This window comes from Perca fluviatilis, chromosome 11 (assembly GCF_010015445.1).
Source record: "Perca fluviatilis chromosome 11, GENO_Pfluv_1.0, whole genome shotgun sequence".
Lineage (NCBI taxonomy): Eukaryota > Metazoa > Chordata > Actinopteri > Perciformes > Percidae > Perca > Perca fluviatilis.
The window spans coordinates 24,400,623-24,421,760 of record NC_053122.1 but is presented as its reverse complement, the minus strand read 5'-3'; the positions used below and the strand labels follow the sequence as shown (position 1 = coordinate 24,421,760).

The window sequence follows — 21,138 nt, the reverse complement described above, 5'->3', positions numbered from 1 at the left end:
TTGGTTGCGAAATATTATAAATAACCTTAACATCTGCATTAGCCCCTTTGATATGATTTTTGTTGTTGAGCTCATTCATTATAAGGTCATATCATTCTGCCACAAAATGCTAAATGTAGTTTTTTTAAGCTTAGTGTAAAGAATTGACAAAAATACATTCAAGCATGTACATGTTATAAATGTTGTGGACAGTACAGGATTGCTAAAATATGCAAACCGTTGTAACATTCAGACTATATCATGATTTACAGGTTTATTATAAAGGAACAAATGCTCACATAATACTGGTGTGAAGTGTTGTATTGTTGTGAAGCTTGACCCGAGAGGCACTGCAGAGAAGGACATTTTATCTCAATGGGGCCTAGGAAATAATAGGTTTGTCTCCCGTCTGTGACACTAGAGCCAGGGCCAAACACAGGAGAGATCCAAGCAATGCTGTTGATTTACTGCGGATTCCATTTTTGATCGGGTCTGAGTCACCCTGTGACCGCTTCCATATGGGTGGCCTGTCCAACAGCAAGAACAGATTGCATTACTGGACTGGTCACAGCGAATGGTTGCTGCTAACAAGTTGCTGCTCCTCTCTGACCCCTGTTTGTGAGTGTGTGCGTAATGCTGTGGTTGCCTGTGTGTCTACATGGATGTGTATTTGTGTATATGTGTATATGTGCTTGTGCGTGTGACCCCGAATGACTTGTTTTCAATAAGGAAATGAAATCCATTGTGAGATTTCTTTTGTTCTCCCCCCAGCGAACCATTTTCTTTTATTACTTCACCTGCACTTGCTTGAGCCACTGGGTGTGCTCCCACGCTGCAACCAACTCCCAGACAAGCATCGGCAACATCTATCTTGTGGACAGAAGTGCTGAGTGGCTATTACTTCTCAGCAGACCACATAAAAACCACAGCAATTAAACACTATTGGGCCATTCGACTTTGTCCTCTTAGAGGGAAAAAAAAGGCAGTGAGTGAGCGAGAGAAGAAAGGCAGAGAAGAAAGTGGAGGAAGCCAGAAAAAGAAAGACTTCAACTGATCCTGCTTAACAGAGAGAAAGATTTTTATTTCAGCAGTTTGAAATGGAGAATGAGGAATTAAAGTGTGTGAAGGTAGCTGTTAAATTAGAGCAGATGAAATACAGTACCCATTCTCAAAGGGACATGAAAGAGCTATTTAACTGAGGTACAATGGAAAGTAAAAGTAGAAAGCAGCATGGGAGTTGCAGTGAGGTCTCCACTGTTAACTAGATGTACACTACCGGTCAAAAGTTTTAGAACACCCCAATTTTTCCAGGTTTTTATTGAAATTCATGCAGTTCAATGTCTTATTGTACTCTGAAATGAAAGAATAGAACAAATGAACAATTTAAGTTAAAAAAGAAATCATGGAATCAATTTATAGATCAAAATGTATTCAAAATTTTTGACTCATCAAAGTAGCCCCCTTTGGCAGATATAACAGCTGAACACACTCGTGGCATTCTTTCTACAATGGAAATCAAATATTCTTCAGAAAGTTCTTCACAACTCCGTTGCAGAAGATCCCATAAATGTGTGGCACTTGTAGGTTGCTTTGCTTTCACTTTTCTGTCCAGTTCATCCCAAACCAGCTCAATGGGGTTTAAGTCTGGTGACTGTGCTGGCCACTCCATGTTTTTAAGCTTACCATCTTGTTCTTTTTTGCTAAGGTAGTTCTGGCATAGCTTGGACTTATGTTTTGAGTCATTATCTTGCTGTAGGATGAACCCCTGACCAACTAGGCGCATACCAGAGGGTACTGCATGGCGCTGCAAAATGCTGTGGTAGCCGTTTTGGTTCAAGGTGACTTTCACTCTTTACAAATCACCGACCGTGGATCCAGCAAAACAGCCCCAGACTATCACGCTTCCTCCTCCATGTTTGACAGTTGATGTCACACACTGAGGAACCATCCTTTCGCCTACTCGACGGCATACAAAAATCCTGCGTGATGAGCTGAAGATTTCATCAGTCCATAACACCTTCTTCCAGTCTTCAGTAGTCCATTGACGATGTTTCTTGGCCCAGGCAAGCCTCTTTTTCTTATTCTGACGTCTCAGCAATGGCTTTCTTGCTGCAACTCAACCTTTCAAACCTGCAGCTCAAAGTCTTCTCTTTACAGTTGAAACTGAGACTTGCTTATTACGACCACTATTAAGCTGTGCTTGAAGCTGTTGTCCTGTGAGCCGCCTATCACGCAAGCTGTTGACTCTCAGAAACTTGTCTTCTGATTCTGTTGTGGCTTTGGGTCTGCCAGACCTCTTCCTGTCAGAGTTTGCCCCAGTTTCTAAGTGCCTTTTGATGGTAAAGAATACTGTACTCACTGACACCTTGACTTTCTTCGCAATTTCTCTGTAGGAAAGACCAACATTCTTAAATGTTATGATGGTCTGTCTGTCTTCCATTGTTAATTACCTTTTTCCTGCCATTTTTATAGCAACACACTACTTTCTGCAGTATAATACTGATCAAATAATGCTCACGAGGTTACGGTACCACAGTGTGTTCCAACAATACTTTTATACAAACAGAGGGGTTGTAAGTAATCCAGACAAGTTGGAACACCTGTGGGAATTGGTAGCACCAACTTTCAAAGCTTGATCAATCTCCATTGCTGTAGAACAGCTTTACATTGTTAACCCATTTCTTGTTCCCTTATTTTTCAGTTTTGGGTAACCTTACTTTTTTTTTTAACCTCAGGCAGTTCACCACTTACCTTTGTACCATTTCAACCTTCTATAAAATTTCAATAAAAAACGAAAGAAATTGGGGTGTTCTAAAACGTATGGTCTAAGTGATTCTGCTGGAGCTGCATTGTTGTTCCGCCCTCCAGAAGGAAACTGAAATCATATTCTGTGCTCTTCAGACTGTTCAACTGAGAAACACGTTTAGAGTTATGTCTTTTTAAATCTATTTTGTAAAACTAAGGGAAATGGCTAAGACAGGTGAGTGCCAATGTGGTTGTGCATGATGTACAATATACTTCTGGCCATCTGTGTGTGATCAACCAAAAGTGGACTCAAAGCTAAAATTATATTCTATAGCCCTATTCGCACGGGATAAGTATTATCTAGGGACCTCGTGTGAATTATAAACGTCTGATTTTCATCTGGCGCATTCGAACGGGATAAGCAAAGCCTGTGATTTTACTCGAATTTACTGACATTAAGCTACAGTAGAAACATGGGTGTGGGTAGCTCTGCTATGTGTGTTTGTGTGTGGTCAGATCTCGAAGACACACACGCACACAATCTCAACCGGGTAGTCAGTCATCTTCCGAACTGTGACCTCTCCTTTTTCTCTCACTTTTTTCTCCGGGTGGTGTCAAGCAGGGTCCGGTTAGATGGATAAAACAAAACATTTTACCAGGTTAAAATCTATTAGCTCAAGCTTTACGCTTAATTTATTTGTAACATTAACCTCTAATTATGAAGTGAGCCCCTCGCTTGATTGTGCATTATTTTTTATAAGCTATTGCTTGGAGATGTCTTGTCGTTATCTCTAGATGTATGATACAAACATAAAAAATATACTTACCGCATGCTGCTATACATGTCATCCATCGCCATCTAATCATTCTTTTTCTCTTCGCACTTGTGGTGGTTTTCATCTTTCTCTTTCTGAAAATTGTATATGATGTATAGCGACATGACCCAGCACCCAAAACACTGTCAAAACACTCCAACGCACCCTCCATTCTTCGCGAAAAGGTGCAAAAGAAGGAAATAGGTACCTTGAAAAAACAAAAAAGCCCCGCCAATTCCTGGACAAATCAGAGATGCCGATTCGCACAGGACTAATATTATCACAGGACCTCAGTTTTCGGCGAAATATGGTAGGTCATTTGCGGGGGAATTATTACTTTACAAATTACAGACATGACCGATTCGCACGGGATTAAGATCACAGACAACCTCCGCAATTATTACAAATGACTGGAGGTCACCAGGTAATACTTATCCCGTGTGAATAGGGCTTATGTCAACATGCATTAAAACTGATGTTGCCCAGCTACTCTCATGATCATCATCATATGTTGTTATGACGTTCCAATCAGAACACATAGCTATTTAATATAGCTATGTACCATTAAATTCAATGACAGTATGTCCATCATCAGCATAACCATCACTGAAGGAAATTAATCTACAAAATAAATCTCCTCAAAAATACATGTTATCTTAATAAATGCCTCTCGTCTTAAAACTGAAATCAGCAAGAAGCCTATTTGGTTTTGGCTTCAAATATAAAAAAAATCAAACGTGTATTTAAATGAGAATGAACATTGTTTATCTTGAGCTCATATATCACACAGTGACTAATAGCACTATAGAAAAATGTAAAAAAATCTAAATGTTTTTGATTATAAGTACAAGGGTGTCCTCAGGCTGGTGTAACATGTTCATCATCTTCCCTCCTTCTCCATCTTTGTTTGACTAAACTTAGATCCTACAATTCTGTGTTGTTTTTCCTGTCATCATTTTGTCGACTTAGTTCATCACAAGCAAACTCAGCAAATCTAAACTAAACTTTGAGCAAACAAAGCTCTGTTTTTCTCTGTGTGATGTAGTGACAGCATTATTGCCAATGCTACAGTCAATCCTGCAACTGTTGTTGCTGCCACAGTGGAGGACCGTCCCCATTCATCACCACCTGTCTACGTACGTTCCAGGCAACTAAAAATAAACGTCTCCAACTTCTCGGTAATCAGGATGGGGATGTAGGTACACACAGTGCATAAAAAGCATGACCAGAAGTGAACTAACACTGAAAATTACAAATGGCTGCCTGTCTCATTAAGGAAGCAAATCACATTAGGTATCCTTCGGAAGCCTAATATAGATGCTGCACTGTGTGGCCCTAACCCTTACAATCAGTCTTTCTATCCATCTTTCTCTCTGTCTCTGTCTGACACATCCCTCATTCTCTTGGTCTGCCCTTTTCTCACTAACTTTCTCTCTTATTTCTTTCATTTTTTTTGTCCCCTTTGCCTTTCTGTACTTCCGTCTTTGTCTCTGACTGAGGCACTCTGTCTTTGTCACTTTCTCCCTCTGCTGACCAGACAGATATATTCAAATGGGAGCTTAGGACAGAGTGTTGCATTATTCAAACGAGTGTTGGGAACAATGACAGGCAAATTCCGCTTAAAGCAGGTCATTTGCTGAGACAACAAATCCTAAGGCCACAGTAAAGCCAGGTAAGAGGCACCAACACTCAGGAGAGGAGTTAACACATTCACATGTGGGGCAGAAATTTTTTTTTTGTTTTTAACTAAACTAGTAGTTTTTAATTCTTAATACTATATTTATTTTACTAGAAGACTTTAAGACAAATATATTATGGTACAAACAGCAAAGAACCAGACTGTCCTCTGGGAAATATTGTATTTTCAGCATCACTACATCTGGCTGGGCGTATCAAATGACCAAGATTGACACCTTGGGCCCTATTTTAACGATCTGAAACGCAAGTATGAAACGCAAAACGCAAGTAGCTTTGTGGGCGGATCTCGCAAATCTAAAATGGGTTGGTCTGAAGTAGCTAGGTGTGGTTTGGGCGTAACGTGAAAATAACCAATCGGAGCGTCATCTCACATTCCCTTTAAGAGCAGGCGTGCTTGTTCCATGGCGGATTGCTATTATGACGGCGGATTTGCCTGGCGCACGCCAGCGGGAGCAGTCCGGGATGCGGCAAAGTAATAAATGCCCGTCTTGGCCGGGTGGCGATGTTGCTGCGGCCTCTCGGGCGCATCTCCACAGTCTGGAGAGGATTGCTGCAGCCATGAAGCGTGGGCCTCCAAACGCACCACCTGCTCCTGTTGTGCCCCTTCCTCTTCCCCCCACTCCATCTCCGTCCACCCAATCCATCAGGAGCGCATCGCGCATTGCCACGCAAGTGTCCAATCCCACCGTAGTTCAACATCACGTCTCCTTAAGTCCTCTAATATTTCCTCATTTATGCCATCAACTAGGGCTGGGCGATATGGCTGAAAACTGTATCACGATATAAGTGTTTCATATCGGTCGATATCGATAATTATTGATATTTTTTATGACCTATTTAAAATAAGGACCAGGAGAAAAATATATTAAATTTAAACATTTTTATTTTAAACTTAACCTTCCTCTGATTATAATCCCCTCAGTTATAAAAGCAGAAATGTCAACACAACCATGGAAACCACTCAAATAATTAAAATGTAAACATAAGTCTAAAATCACAGTGAAGAAAGAATAAGTAAGAACTGCTTAATAAGGTGTAATAAAATGGTGTCATAAAAAAAGTGTTAAATATAAACATAGAGAAACCTGAAACCTGAGAAGAACTATTTTCTGCAGGTTTAGTGCTAGGTTGGTAACCTGGCTTCTGGACAGTGCTCAGCACGTCTGCCTCCGTTATTTCTTTGTAGCGTTTAGTAAGGCGCTGATGCAGAGTACCTCTCCATGGCGGTCTGCTACTTGTGCGGTGTAGCAGCTGCAGATGTTGTTGGACGTTGCTGGCGAATACGGCTTTGCTCCAAAGTGTGAGCGGCTAAGGTGGTAAAACAAGTTTGCGGTAGTGTTGGTGGGGACGGACGGTCAGACTTATAAAATCCCCAAAACTGCCATACTGACTTTTCCTGTTTTATCAACAATTTCCTGCTTCGCTCCGGCACTCACTTTCCACTTATCGCTACACCGCGGTTCTGTTATTGTAGAATGGTAGAATCCAACGCGAGACAGCGATGTGGGCGAAACCCAAACATGATACTGTTACATGATTGGCTGTTAGAGTGTCACTCCCTACGTTGCTAGGTTACCAGAGAGTGAGTGCCTTTGTTCATGCAACCAAACGTGCTTCGCAACTTCTGGTTTCTTCCGAAGAAGAAAAACAAGTTATCGAACGTTTTATCGAACGCATTTTCTATTGATATTGATTACGTGTCTATCGCGATACATATCGTTATCGTTTTATCGCCCAGCCCTACCATCAACACATCCATGATTCATGGAAATTTTGTGTAAAACACAACCAGCCACAAAGAATGCTGCGACTTTTTGAGGACTGTACTGTAAAGTGCCTCCTGATCTATCCAAACACCTGAAGCGCATTTTCAGGAATATTTTTCTTTGTAATTATGTATGGTTTGCAAAAATGGGAACTGCTGCATCCGTGTAGATGAGGGAAGCAAGGTTTATGCACGTTGTGCACACGCTACATTATGGCCAAGCATGCGCCCCTAAAATAGCATCTGAATAACACACCACTGACTTTAGACCAGGTTTTTCCTGGTCTGTGGCAGAATTGTTTTCTGAAACTGCAAAATAGCACTAAGGAACGTTTGCGCCTGAACACGCCTCCTCTTTTTGCTGAACCGCCCCCGGGAGTGCAAATTCATTGCCTAATTTACCGACGTGCATCAGTGGAGGGAAAAGTCCGCTGTGCGTCGGGTGCTAAATAGGAACGATACATGCGTCGGTGTACAAAGTCAATTGCGCTGGGTGCAAGATAGGGCCCCTTGAGTTTTAAACATCCACCACACAGTTAGGCTAACGTGCTGTGAGATACATGGGGAAAACTGAGTAAGCCAGTTAGCCGACGAGCACTGAGCCTGCCGTGAATCTCAGTGGAAATACCTGCCACATCACAAACTTCACGTGGAAAATCAAGGGACACGAAACCAATATCCCGGATCCAGCCAAGCTGGCTACAACCCACTCTGATGGAGCCCTTAGGGTCACACTGAACACTGTTTGTGATTCACATATTTAGGATCCTGCTAATCTTTCTGAGGAATGCCGATGTCATACATAGGCATTCAAAAATGTTTTCAAACTGCCAACACCACTTTGATATTAATAGGGAGGGGCTGGATGATGTAGATAAAGCATCTGCTTTAAAGAGGTGGTTCACTCTTTTCGAGTTTAAAGACTCGGACTGAAGTCATGGCTCACACTTTGCAAGCAGCTTAAAGTTTACAAAAATATAAATTAGACAACAATTAAAGCACTGATTATTAGTAATAGAACATTCTTAGTGATTAGGTCAAATGCTAAGTGTTAACGTGATAGTAATATTTGTGAAAGAGTAGGAAAGCACTCTGTGATTATACTTTCAGTTTTAATTTTTTAACAGTTCAAAAATTGGCTCTTAATGTTGAGCTAAACAAGCAAATTGTTGCTTACTTTGCAGTCTTTTGCACTTGACATATTGTCATCTCAACATATGCAATGTAGGCATAATTAATTCACGAATAAACAGGGTCTGTATTGAACGTGGCATCACCTAACATTTTGTTAGCAAAAATATTGAAGGACACTAGCTGATTAATTGTAGCACTCTTTCTGACCTTCTGACATAGTGATCTGTTTAGACCACAGGGAGGGAAGTCTTGTGATGTTATCCTATGAGAACAAACATTTTGCCAATATCCTTTGGCTATCTCGATGTGCAAGTAAGCACACTGTTTCACCCCAGCCAGATCAATGTTTCTCAATTAGGCTGCCCAAGCCAAAACGAATGCAGCAACTTTCCTATTCGTCAGCTACCCAGACCCATTTTCATTTAACACATGAACAAATAAATATACAGAAACACTCTTGCACGTGCGCGCACACAAACACATTAAACACAAAAAGATAAACTGATGTCACAGACATCACCGACACACAGACATTATTCGTCTCGTGGCATTTAGCACAAACGTCAAATGGTGTGGAGCCCTGCAAAAAATCAATAGGCATTTGCAACAATCAATGGCTGGGTTCCTATGAGAACTAATTAGAAAGGCAAACATGCAGTGCCACCTCCTTCCTCCTCTCTGCCTACCACTGTGAGTTCCAAACTAAGCGCTTCTCCACCGTCGGGGTCAAAAGAGAGTTTAATACAACAGTGGTTTTTGTAAGTATGTATCAAATAAATAGAAAAAACATGTATTTGTAATACATTATACATTATTGCTGATATAATAAGACTATGAATAATAAAAAATGGGTATCAATGATGAAGAACGGCTATGTTGTTTGACTTTTTATTACCATAACTATTATCTACACTTTAACTGTAAATAATATTTGAACTCAAAATCTTGCTCAGAGTGACAAAATGTCCGTAAGTACAACTAACATGTAATCGCATAAGTACTTGGTCTGGCTTCTGGCTCGCCATTTTAGCCACCCTTATTAAAAGGCCTGTGACCCCTGAGCCAGAAATCCTCCGCAGATCTTCAGAAACATTGTTGTTTTATACATTTAAGATTCTAGGCTTTTGAATGACCTGCAGGAGGTGATCAATAAAACTAGCAAATTTGCTTTCATGCATTCAGTCACTTTTAAAACTTTACTTTGACACATCTCGGATAAGCCACTATCATCTTAATTTCTCCTAACTACATGATTGCGTCCCGTTTTCCCTTTGAATGATTCAGTCTCCTCTTGAGCAATTAGTCTGAATTAATGTAGATCATTGAGTAATCTCACGTTCCTTGTTAGACCCTGTACAGTAAGTGTGAATCAGGCAGGTCTTTCCATCATTATCTATAATGAAGTAAGTTCATTGGATTGTGTGATGTGTTGGATAATTAATAATCTTGATACTAATCTTTAGTGTCTGTTTGAGGGGCAGAAAAAAGGTGCGTGTCGGATATTATCCTTGGGATTAACCATGACTTGACTACTGTAACTCAACAAAATCAGCCTGATGACAAACTATGAGGCAGTTGACAAACTAGTCAGGATATCAAACATAATGTACACAAAGCATTGGCTTAAAAAAAACTGAACCTTGTGCCCTGCTAAATGCTGAATGGGAGGGTGACACATAAACTAAGTAGAAATGATATACTGCTGCGGAAGTGGAAAGTTAATACATTACCTCATTGGAGTCAGCTACACAGCAACCCTATTGCAAGAAGAGTAATGGTGTCTCTAGATCATTGAGATATGTGGCGCACAGTGATTGGAACAGCACTCAAAGTATGTGATCTAATGCTAATGTGGCTAAAGGGGGTATCCAAGGACACAGACAGATAGAAAATGGTCCTGGGTTAATCTGAAAAAAAATGCGTAGCCAAGCTTTACACAGAAAACCTAAGCTGTGATAATGTAGAAGGGTTTCAGAAGACATTAGAGTCCAACAGAAAGAAGGTATACAGTAGGGATAAACATATGGGTTCCAAACTTGGCCGCTTTAGTGTATTATTTGGTGGTATTAATAATTATGAAGGCAAAAGAAGGCCATTAATGTTAATCACCATCAGAATGAACGTAACATAAACTTTGCATGCAGCTTGAACTTCACTATAGTCTCCACTTTTTTTATTGTATAATTAAACAAAATCCGTTACAGCAAGTATTTGGGCGTTTTCAAAGTCATTCTATGAAGCGGAGACGGACTCCATATTCTTCAGAGGCTGCTGGTGCGAGCCGATCTGGATTCCACCAGGCGCAGCTGCGCCACATTTCAGCTGCCACACGGCGGCCAGAGCTGATTGTGGCAACTCTAAAGGACTGAATCTTAACATAAACCCTAGTACATAGCAGCCTTAGGCCCTGTTTACACGATGACGCTCTCGGGTGAAAACGAAAAAATATTTTATCGGATGTGCCTTTCGTTTATACGGCGACGGCGTTTTGGGGGCTTAAAAACGCAAAAAAGTGAAACCACCCTCCAGAGTGGAAATCTTGAAAACGCTCCACCGTCGCGTTACCGTCTAAAGGGTAAAAACGCAAAAGTCTGAAGACAGAGGTGTGGAGAGAGACGAGAAAAAGGCGTCTGTTGTTACGGAGTAGGATACAGAAATTATAGGCTCCTGTTAGAATTTCAATGTAATGGCTCAATATTTAAATGATTTCAACAATGTGGATAAGGTTGTTATAGTTCGATGACGATATGTAGGCTATTCATTTGAGCCAGAGCAGGCGACAACGTTACGGATGAAGAGAGAGAGAGAGAGAGAGCGAGCGAGTGGCAGCGGTCAGCGGGCAGAGGTCAGCCGTCAGCGGGCAGAGGTCAGCCGTCAGCGGGCAGAGGTCAGCCGTCAGCGGGCAGAGGAGGGTCTGCTTCAGCCTCCTCTGCCCGCTGCCTCTCGCTCTCAAGCAGCGGCTGAAGGGCCGCGAGGCTCAGGGTATTGGTAGTGCTCCCGTGGGTGCTGTGTTGTGACTCAGGGTATTGGTAGTGCTCCCGTGGGTGCTGTGTTGTGACTCAGGGTATTGGTAGTGCTCCCGTGGGTGCTGTGTTGTGGATCAGGGTATTGGTAGTGCTCCCGTGGGTGCTGTGTTGTGGCTTATCACGGTCAACTGTGCCGGTCATCATCAGACAAACATGCAACTCCACCCCCCTTGTCTTTCCAGACGAGCTTTTGTTGTTCGCTTCGGCATGTTTTGGTTTCGCGCTACTAAGGAGAGAAGTAGAATGAATGTTCTACGCAGGTGGGTGCCTTGGTGGTGTTGTGTGGCAGTGCCACCTAGTCACCTGGAGTGCATACTACATCGAATTTCACACACTTTTGCGTCACCATATGCACGCAGATTTCCCCCCCATAACGCTCGTCTAAACGCAGAATAAAAAGTGATAACGCAACGCCACTTTTGCGTTTTCTCTTCAGATCGTTTCCGTGTAAACATAGCCTTAATCAAAGGATCATTTGCATGGGCATTGAGATGCACAAAGAGGATGATCATTTTCTTGTCTTGTAGTCATTTCAGGTGTCTTGCGGAGTTGCTTTTCATTGCTGTGTGTAAAAACTATTGCCTTGCCTTCACTCTCATACAGGAAGAGCAACACGGCATCATGACTGAGTATCCGCGAGTTTACGCGTGTATGTGTAAACATACACGCCACTTTCCTAAAGCCAAGTGGCGTGTTAGGCTACGGTTGGTTTTAACGTCACACGCGGGGGGAAAGAAAAACAGGACTGGGATTAGGAAAACAACAACAGGGTTGGGTTTAGGAAAAGACAAACGTGGTAAGGAAACAACACACGCGGGAAACAAAGGTAACATCACATATCCACCACCCCGACCAACCTCCCTACGAAGATTTTCGCCCTTTCATACTACTCACTACGGCGTAAATACACACGCAAGGTAATGTAAGTTAATGGAGGACAAACGGTGTTGATAAACACGAAGTGTGCGTCTTCATAACACGCCAATAACGGCATACTAATTGGCGTGTCATACATACGCCACTTCATGAGATCAGTCTGGTAAAGAGCGAGAGAGAGTATTCTATTTTGAGGTCAGGAGTGAACATTGTGCACAACAAACACACAAACACACATACATGCACGAAGGTATGCTGTAGCATGCATTTGAAAATGCAACTCACCTTGAGGGCACCCACCAGAGTTGATCCTTTTAGTGTTGGTCCTCTGGGCTGCAGCTGTGCACATAAAAGGAGAGAGGTTGTGGATGTTTCGAATGTGGAGACTTTTGTCACTGCTTTGGCAGTGTTTTAAAGATAGTCTGGAGAGAAGGTTATTAAATAAACAAATCACACTCTATTTAAGTCTATATCATTTGGTTGAGAGATTCAAAAATACACAAACACAAAGAGTAAAAACATGAGATTACAAAAACTGTGCATCATCTCTCGGTGCTACAGTGTGTCCTATAATTGCTTCCTCCCTGACTAACCCCCACCCCCACCATCCAAACAAAATAAAACTGTAGACAATAAAACTTAAAACATATAAGGACATGAGGACTCATTTTAACATATTCAACTGTTGCAAACAAAGCATTCTTTGTTCCACTATCACTCTGAATCAATACTGTTTTGTATGACAACACTGCAAGCACGTACTGTACATAAACGTGGCTTAATTAGCATTTATAATGGTTTTGAAGGACACTAGAAATTACTTTCATTTTACACTTGAGACATGAGCCAGCACTTGATAAAGAGTTGTGATAGAGTCAGTGGATGCAGGCGTGTGTGTGCGCACGTGTGTGTGTGTGTGTGTGTGTGTGTGTGTGTGTGTGTGTGTGTGTGTGTGTGTGTGTGTGTGTGTGTGTGTGTGTGTGTGTGTGTGAGCTAGCATGACAGGATATGACTTTTCCTGTTGAATAACGCTTGTCGTATGAGCTCTTCTCATATTCCAAATTAGGCAGTCATAGTTTTCCAGCACTCAGATAACAATCATTGTTTGGTCAAGTTTAAGTGTTTATTAAACACAGGTTTAAAATGCATGTGTCACATACTCTATGTAGACATATCTACATACACACACAGACATGCCCAGCTGTAGATGTTATCCCTCTGAGTGGTTTCAACTGAACCTGGGTTCATACTGTAAAACTCCAAACTCAGATTCACTGTTTCCATGACAAAACCCATCACATCAAGGTTATATTCAGCATATAGCATCAAGTGTTATTGTTTACTGTGTTCATAAATGTATGTCATTACCTCAGTGTCTTGAAAAGGTCAGGCGCAAGTCTGAATTAAACATTTGTTTATCTCTTACTGCCTGTAAAAGACAGATAGAAACAAACAGATACAAAAAACAAACAAGATGCAACTGAATAATATTCACAAGGACATAGAAGGAGATGTGGCGCTTTGGGAAAATCTGATTTTACATTAAAGCAACATTTTTAAAAAATCGCATCTAGATCATCAAGATATGATGCGTTTTGGATGGGTGGTGTGTCAAATTTCAGAGGGTTTTTAAGAAATGAATACAGGCACGTTACAATTACAAATAACAGGCTCCAAATTAGAAAACAGAGAATCAAGGCAGCACAGAAGGAACTCCATATTGAGTGGATCTGATTTCTCATAACTCGCCAGAAGATGGGCAGGAATCATGTCCAAGAAAGTTAAATAAAAAATACTGCAAAGGAGCCAAAGTTGAAGCGACAGGCTCTGATTGTTTAGGAAAAAAATAACATTTTTGAGAGTTCTTGCTTCGCTAAGGTGTCTCTCTGGGTGACAGCTCCCATTTTAAGAGTTGACAAAGCCAATGACTTTACTCTGCTGAAAATGAGCATTTGGAAAACAACCAAGGCTAACTCAATCAGTGGGATAAAACCACAGAATCATTCTGAAGCAAGGAAGATAAATTGTGAGGACTTAGATCTAGTTTCTCTTTGATGGCATAAGGGACTCTATACAGCTAAACGCATCTTATGTAGTACCTGTTTGTATCAGTTATACTTTTGCATGTGTGTGTATATCCTTTTAATATTTACTTTCCTCAGGATTTCTCAGACTCAGTGCAATCTATTGTTCTGCTGCCTTCAAGATGGCACTGTGCCCGGCAAATCTGTTGGTGAGTGTCCCTGTCTCTTTGTTTTGTTTAGTTACAAAAGATAAAGAAGAGCCTCTAAAATGGCTCAAAGACACAAGTAAAAGGGATTTATAGATGGTGATAATGAATTATAAATTCCATTACACAAACAGAGAGATAAATAAGTGACAGTGCTGACATACATCCAGTCACATCTGCTGTCTCAACAGACAGAGCCTTTGGTGCGAGAGTGAGGAGGAGGTGTGGGGGTGTGTGTGGGTGTGTGTGTGTGTGGGTGTGGGTGTGTGTGTGTGTGTGTGTGTGTGTGTGTGTGTGTGTGTGTGTGTGTGTGTGTGTGTGTGTGTGTGTGTTGTTTTGGGCGGGGATTATTATTTGCACAGCTTTAAATCTATCATTCATTCCTGGGGACATCCAACAGTTTGGAGGAGAAGAGTGACAGAACAAGGAAGGAGATGAGAGATGCACAAGAGGTGTGGGAGGTGAGACAGAAATCAAAGCTCAAAAGAAGAGAAGACGGCTGGTTGCTTTTCACACCATTCAAATCCCTGAAAATAGGAAAACACTGTGACACGTCTGCACCCACAATCATACAACGGCCCTCCTATTGGCTGCCTGCCACCATTAAAATCTGGCATTGGAAGTAGACAGCAGCTGCTGCATGTGCCATACTTTACACATGTACTTTGCGTTTGTCTCCACAGCCCAGCAATGCTCACCCACACAAACACACAGTTCAAGTCTTCGCCTGTACTTGTGCACAGAGGAAGTTAACAGGAAGGTAATGAATTAAATGATCGTAGACACACACACGGAAATCCTTCAGGTGATCGCTGGATGGACAAAGGTGTGCAGCAAAATATAACAAAATATATTCTGTAATTATGAGAAAATTATATCTCTCAATTGTTTTTATAACATAAGCACAATTGGCAATGCATATAGAGGAAAGCCATCCTTTTCAGAGTTAATGTAAGAGCTCAAAAATGAGACAAGAATACATCACTGTAAAATATGCACAGAGAATTTAATTTTAACGTTTTTGTGATGGTAGATTTAAAGGTCCAATGGCATGACAATTTCACTTCATGAGATTTTTTTAACATTAATATGTGTTCCCCCAGCCTGCCTATGGTCCCCCAGTGGCTAGAAATGGTGATAGGTGTAAACCGAGCCCTGGGTATCCTGCTCTGCCTTTGAGAAAATGAAAGCTCAGATGGGCCGATCTGCTCCTTATGAGGTCATAAGGAGCAAGGTTACCTCCCCTTTCTCTGCTTTGCCCGCCCAGAGAATTTGGCCCACCTATGAGAAAGAGAGAGACATCATGGCTTTCAAACGAGCGAAGCATGGCAGTTGGTCAAGGCCAAACCCCCACCCTCCACCTTGCCCCCCCCTCTCTACTCCTCAATAGAATTTAAAGACACAGAAATGGCACATCCTAAGGAAAGCTCATTGTGGGACTGGCTCTAGTGGCTGTAATTCTGCACCAAGGCTGAATTTGGGGAAAGAGACTTCAGATACAGTATTAGGGGACCACTAAGGCCTTTATAAAAGCATCCAAAAAGCAGCATGTCATAGGACCTTTAAAATAATCTAAATATCCAATTTGCATTATTAAATGATGTAAAAGCTACATTCAATTAATTTTATCATAACTAGTCATTAGGGATGCACCGATTACAACTTTATAGGCCGATTCCCGATTTTCATTGAGTTAGGCCAGCCGATTTATTATTTATTCAGATTTTATTTTTTTCAACCACTTTACAGCACACACAAATATTTATTTTCTATCTTTTCTTTAATTGAACATTCTGCACAGAACATAGAAAATGTTTTGAACAGATAATGGATCACTATAAAATAGAACTATATAAATTACTCCTGGTCTGGGAATTCACACACATCTAAAGTGTAATGTTAGAACCATTTCCTTCTTTTCACATCCAACATCCAACTAAAAAACTGTGATTTTGGTTTTTGGTGTAGTCCCTCCACGCCCTACTTTTTCCTTGCAGGTGTTGCATATTGCGAACTTCTTATCTTCTGCACACACGCTGAAGAATTTCCAAACAGCTGACATGTTGCAGGTTAATTCACGAGGTTCCCTACATGTGCGAGAGTAGCGCGGACACGCGACACACGACGGAAAAGTTGAGAGAAAGGAAAAAGAGACTGTGCTGTCGCGTCCGTGCCCTTGAGAACTGTAACTCGTATAACTTATGTTGTCAGTTAATTGTAGCGTTGACCGGCATGAAATCAGCATATGTCAGACTGACCTGCCGGTCGCCAGTCATGGCCGAGCACATGAAAACCGGCAAATTCCGGTCACCGGCCGGTCTATCGGTGCATCTCTACTAGTCATCAACCTCTCAGGGAAGACACAGGCTCACACTGTACTAGTTTAAATAAGAAATGTTACACGTTGACTTTCTCTGGTGGATGGCTTCATTAGTGTTGTTACCCAGATCATTCACACAGAAGTGCACTCGCACAGAGATGCAATCGCCAATTTTGAAAGGACGCTGATTGTAAATGATATGACTATTGAATAAAATGGCAAGCATTGACTTTCATATTCTTTTTTTGTCAGAAACAATCCTGACACTGATTGCGTGAGGATAAGAGCACACCATATACGGTAAGGTGTTACAGCTGATTATGCTGCAGATCAGCCACTTCAAAAGGAGAAACCAAAAAAGGATGCACTGGATTTTATTTTTAATTACTGATTTTCACTTGTTTTAGCATTTAGAAAATACCAATACATTCCCATACTTTCTTAATCTTAATGAAAACAAATAAATAACAAGACTGATAGCATGCCATGACTCAGTATTTAAGTTTCATCTTTCTAGTTGTAACCTCGTCCCCCTCTCCCTAAGGCGGCATGGTGAAGCAGAAATGTGACAGGAGCTGAAAGTATTGCACTATGCATATTTCCCTGGCCTGCTCTGTCAGACGACAAACTTCTCAGCTATTTGTTCTCATTACAGAACAGCCTCCGACTGCCCACCTTAATTCCCCCCCTCCCGTCCCTCAGGGGGCTCTTTTCCACCCCTGCCTGGCATTAGTCATTTTTACGACCGCCACTTTGGCCCCCGCCGGCCCGGGCAGCCTATGCTTTAAACCCAGCTAGGCGAGTAAATCTGCCAGCTTTAATTAAAATAGCTTCTTTTGTAGCGCTTTCTCTCCCTCTGTCCTCTTGTCCCTGATGACATAATGGTGCTGAGAACTTCCCTACGCAGAGCTGACTCAAAAGGACTGACCCTTGGAAAAAAAAATGGAGGTGTGTTGCACTATTTTATGATGACTTAGCAAGAAATAAGCCACATCTCATCCTATCTGCTCATCATCTTGCTTTGACCTGGTCTCCGGAGTAAAAAGATCATTATGAAGGTTGCAAGTTAAGTAATAAGAAGAGTCTACATTAAATCATTTTAAAATGTGCAACAGAAATCAATGAGCAAAAAAACTTCTATTATGGTTTAATTGTGTGGAGTGACAAATAACGACCTAGCTGTCTTTCAAGGTCAGCCTTTCTTGGAGAAATAAGGATTTGTGAGGCTGAATCAATGACGCTCATTCAAGCCCTTTTCCTACAATATTGTTAAGGGACTAACTTTGGTGCCATTGATTAGCTGATTTATAGCTTGCATCTGTTCTGGGCTCACAGTGAATGTTGAGGTGCTCATTATAGGAGGAGAGAAGAGAAGAGAAGAGAAGAGAAGAGAAGAGAAGAGAAGAGAAGAGAAGAGAAGAGAAGAGAAGAGTACATGCAGTGCCTTAAACTGATTTTTAAAATGTTTTTGTAATTTATCCAATGCACCAAATATGCTGGAAAAGCTTACCACAGCAATTTCAGTTTTTTCTGTATGCAGAAACAGTGTGAAAACAGAAGAATGTCATTTAAAGACTTAAACAGCGGTGGGTTGTGAGACCATTTTGTGGTAGTGGTCACAGTTGGAATTGCAGTTCACGTGACGGACAGACAAAATGACTCTTTGCATTATCAGAATTTGAGTCATTAGGGTCAAGAGGTGTAAGTTAATTACTTCTAAGCCATTCATGAGTGCAGAGAGCCAGTGTGTATGCTCTATTGGCCCCGAAACACTGAAGCTTAAATTTAGTTTTTGCCATATGCAACCAGCGAGCAACCAACATCAGAATAAATGAGGTGCCAACCCTGCACCGTGTTCTTTTCACACATCCATGTCTTAAACTGGCAATGAAGTAGAGATATTTAGAGCTGCAACAAGAAGTTGACTAATCGATCAGTCGATTGACAGAAAAATGTTCGCCAACTATTTTGATAATCAATTAATCGTTATAGTCATTTTTCATGCAAAAATAAATCTGGAGATTTCCTGCTTTCATCATATAAAACTGAATATCTTTGGGTTTGAGATTAACAAAACATTTAAAGGCATCACCTTGGACATTTTTCACAATTTTCTGACATTTTATATTAATTATATATTGATTAATCTAGATAATAATCTGCAGATTAATCAATAATAAAAAATAAAAAAAAAACTTTTGTTGCAGCCCTAGAGATTTTACCTTTTTTTTTTTTTACATAATCTTGGGTCATGTCATTTTTCAAGCACTGATTGCACAACCCCATCTACCATCCTCCATTCTCCCGTCTCTCCTTTCCTGGCTACCTTGCTCCACTCCTTTCCTATTTTCTCTCTTCTTTCTTCCACTCATAAAACAGGCACTAGCTGCACTAATACACCACCCTCCCTCTTCCTTCTTCCTTTTCTTCTCCCCTCCTATTTCCTCTCCTTTCTTATCTGCACCCCTGAAGGGGTTTGTCTGTCTCCTAACCAGCTGAAGCGAGGCTTCCGCTGGTCTGCGCCTGGCCCCTATTATCAGAGCATGACAAGGAGCTGCAGTGTCAACTTGTCAGCCTAATAAACATCCTTTATGGCACCCGCCTGGGTGTGTTTTGAGGGGAGTCAGCCAGCCACCAAGCAGTGGACCATTGATTTCATGGATGGTGCACAGTGCTCACACTTCCACCCGTCTATTACGCAGTGGACAGGCTGCAATTGTTTTGCCATGCACAGCCATACTTATGACACTCCTACTACTAGAGTCTTTCATTTAGATGGAGACATGGTGATGATGATGAATTTTATTTCGCTTAACATATATGAAAGTAACAATTATTTCCCACAATTTGCCACCGTAACTTACCGAAAAAGGAATAGGCTAAAGCCGAGGCTTATTTTTGCTTATCTTATCCCATAATCCCTATAGAATCACCAAGAAATCCAACAAAACCAAATGAAACCAAATACCCAGTAATACATTTTACAATTTGCATTTTATTAAATTACTTCATAATCGTTAATTCATTTGGATTGTAAAGCTTTTTTGAAACTCGACAAAGACATACACATCTTCAACTCATCATTAAGTTCATTCCATGATTTAACCCCCAAAACAGAAACACATCTATATTTTACATTAGTCCTCACACAGACAGAGAACGGTCTTAATTAAAAAAAAAAAAAAAAAAGATTTATTAAAGAAGTCTCCAACACGGGTCAAGTATTGCAGCAGTTCATTTTATTTATAGACTGCTTTTTCAGACCTTTACATGGGACTTTTCTTAACCTTTGTTTTGCAGGTCATTAAAGCAAGGGCACGGGAAGGGGGGTGCTGAGGGTGCTGCAGCACCCCCTGCTGGCAGGAGCTGGATTTTATATTTTTTAAATAATTACTAATTCGCTGTCTGACATTTATATTTTTGTATATCAAATAATGAGGCAAATAGCAAAAAAGGGTTATGGATAGGTTTGAATATAGCCTACTAAAAATTACCTGTTATAGCTGCTATAGAGGTCAAAGTGAAAGTGAGTCAAGTGACGTGACTCGCTGAGAAGCGAGCAGGCTGAGGCTAGTTGACTGGAACGTTAGTTGTAGAGAAGAATATGTTGCAGAAAAGGATACAAGATTTTTTTCTTCCGGCATAGTAATGCGGCTAAAATTAGCAAGATTTCATCTGTAGATGTTACAGTTGATGTTTCCTCGTCCACCGCCGAGGCAAACTCTGTTGGGGCAGCTGAAGAGCCTGAGTCTGAAATAACATTAGCAAGCAACTTGGCTAACGTTAGCAGCACCATCAGAGCATCTAACGATAACTTTACAGAAGGATTCGAAAAGCCCCGTCAGCCAAGCAACTTCAGTTATCCTGGAAGGAGGTTTGGGACAGAAACTTTTCAACGGTCTTTTCAGCTGAGATGAGAATGAATGATAAGCCGTTTCTTGTGTCATTTGTTGTGTTAGAGTGCCATCTACTGGGCACAATTGGTAATTATCCAGAAATACGGGATTATATTCAGCTTACTTCCTGTTCATTTGTGGAAAAGAACTACGGTTTACACGCTGGTTCAGTGTCTCCTGAAACTTTGGTTATTCTACAAAAAGAATAAGTTGCTTTAAAGATAATTCTGTTCCCTGTGAGGGCAATGTCTGTAAGTACGATTGTTTTCATTGCATATGTTTTGTGTAACAGAAACCGCTGTGACGTGGTTAGGACACATTTGCTGTGGAGAAGGCACAAGTTAGGTTATTCAGAAACTGTTGGCGAGGTCATTGCAGCCTGATTATTGGCATATATTTTCAAGCCAAACATCTCTGGTGTGGTTTTGATGATCAGAAAAGTAATTTACCGTAACTATATACTGAAACAGGCTAATGATGTCAAGTGCGCTTCAGTGATGTTAGGGTGCGCGCAGTGGCGAGTGCTGTCGCATAATTGTGGAACAGTGGAATTTGTGGCTGCCAAGGACTTTTCTAAAATTTCTCACTATCACCCATACACTGGGCTAAAATGACGTATTTAGCGGTCAAAATCCAAAACATTTCCTGGGGGGA

At 41.1% G+C, this 21,138-nt stretch overlaps 1 protein-coding gene across 6 annotated transcripts in view; it reads right to left on the bottom strand.

Moving 5' to 3' along the window:
• The window catches only part of tnr (tenascin R (restrictin, janusin)), a 171,472-nt gene that overhangs the window by 124,000 nt on the left and 26,334 nt on the right, over positions 1 to 21,138 (bottom strand). For 5 of the 6 annotated variants that reach the window (XM_039815425.1, XM_039815423.1, XM_039815428.1 and 2 more), the window contains exon 2: positions 12,324 to 12,377. Coding sequence is in view for 4 of the 6 variants with exons in the window: in XM_039815423.1 (XP_039671357.1) it covers positions 12,324 to 12,377 (54 nt within the window). In the remaining 2 variants the exon portion in view is untranslated. Of the gene's footprint in view, positions 1 to 12,323; positions 12,378 to 13,406; positions 13,423 to 21,138 lie in introns of those variants that run through there. The other variant, XM_039815426.1, reaches the window with a different exon arrangement.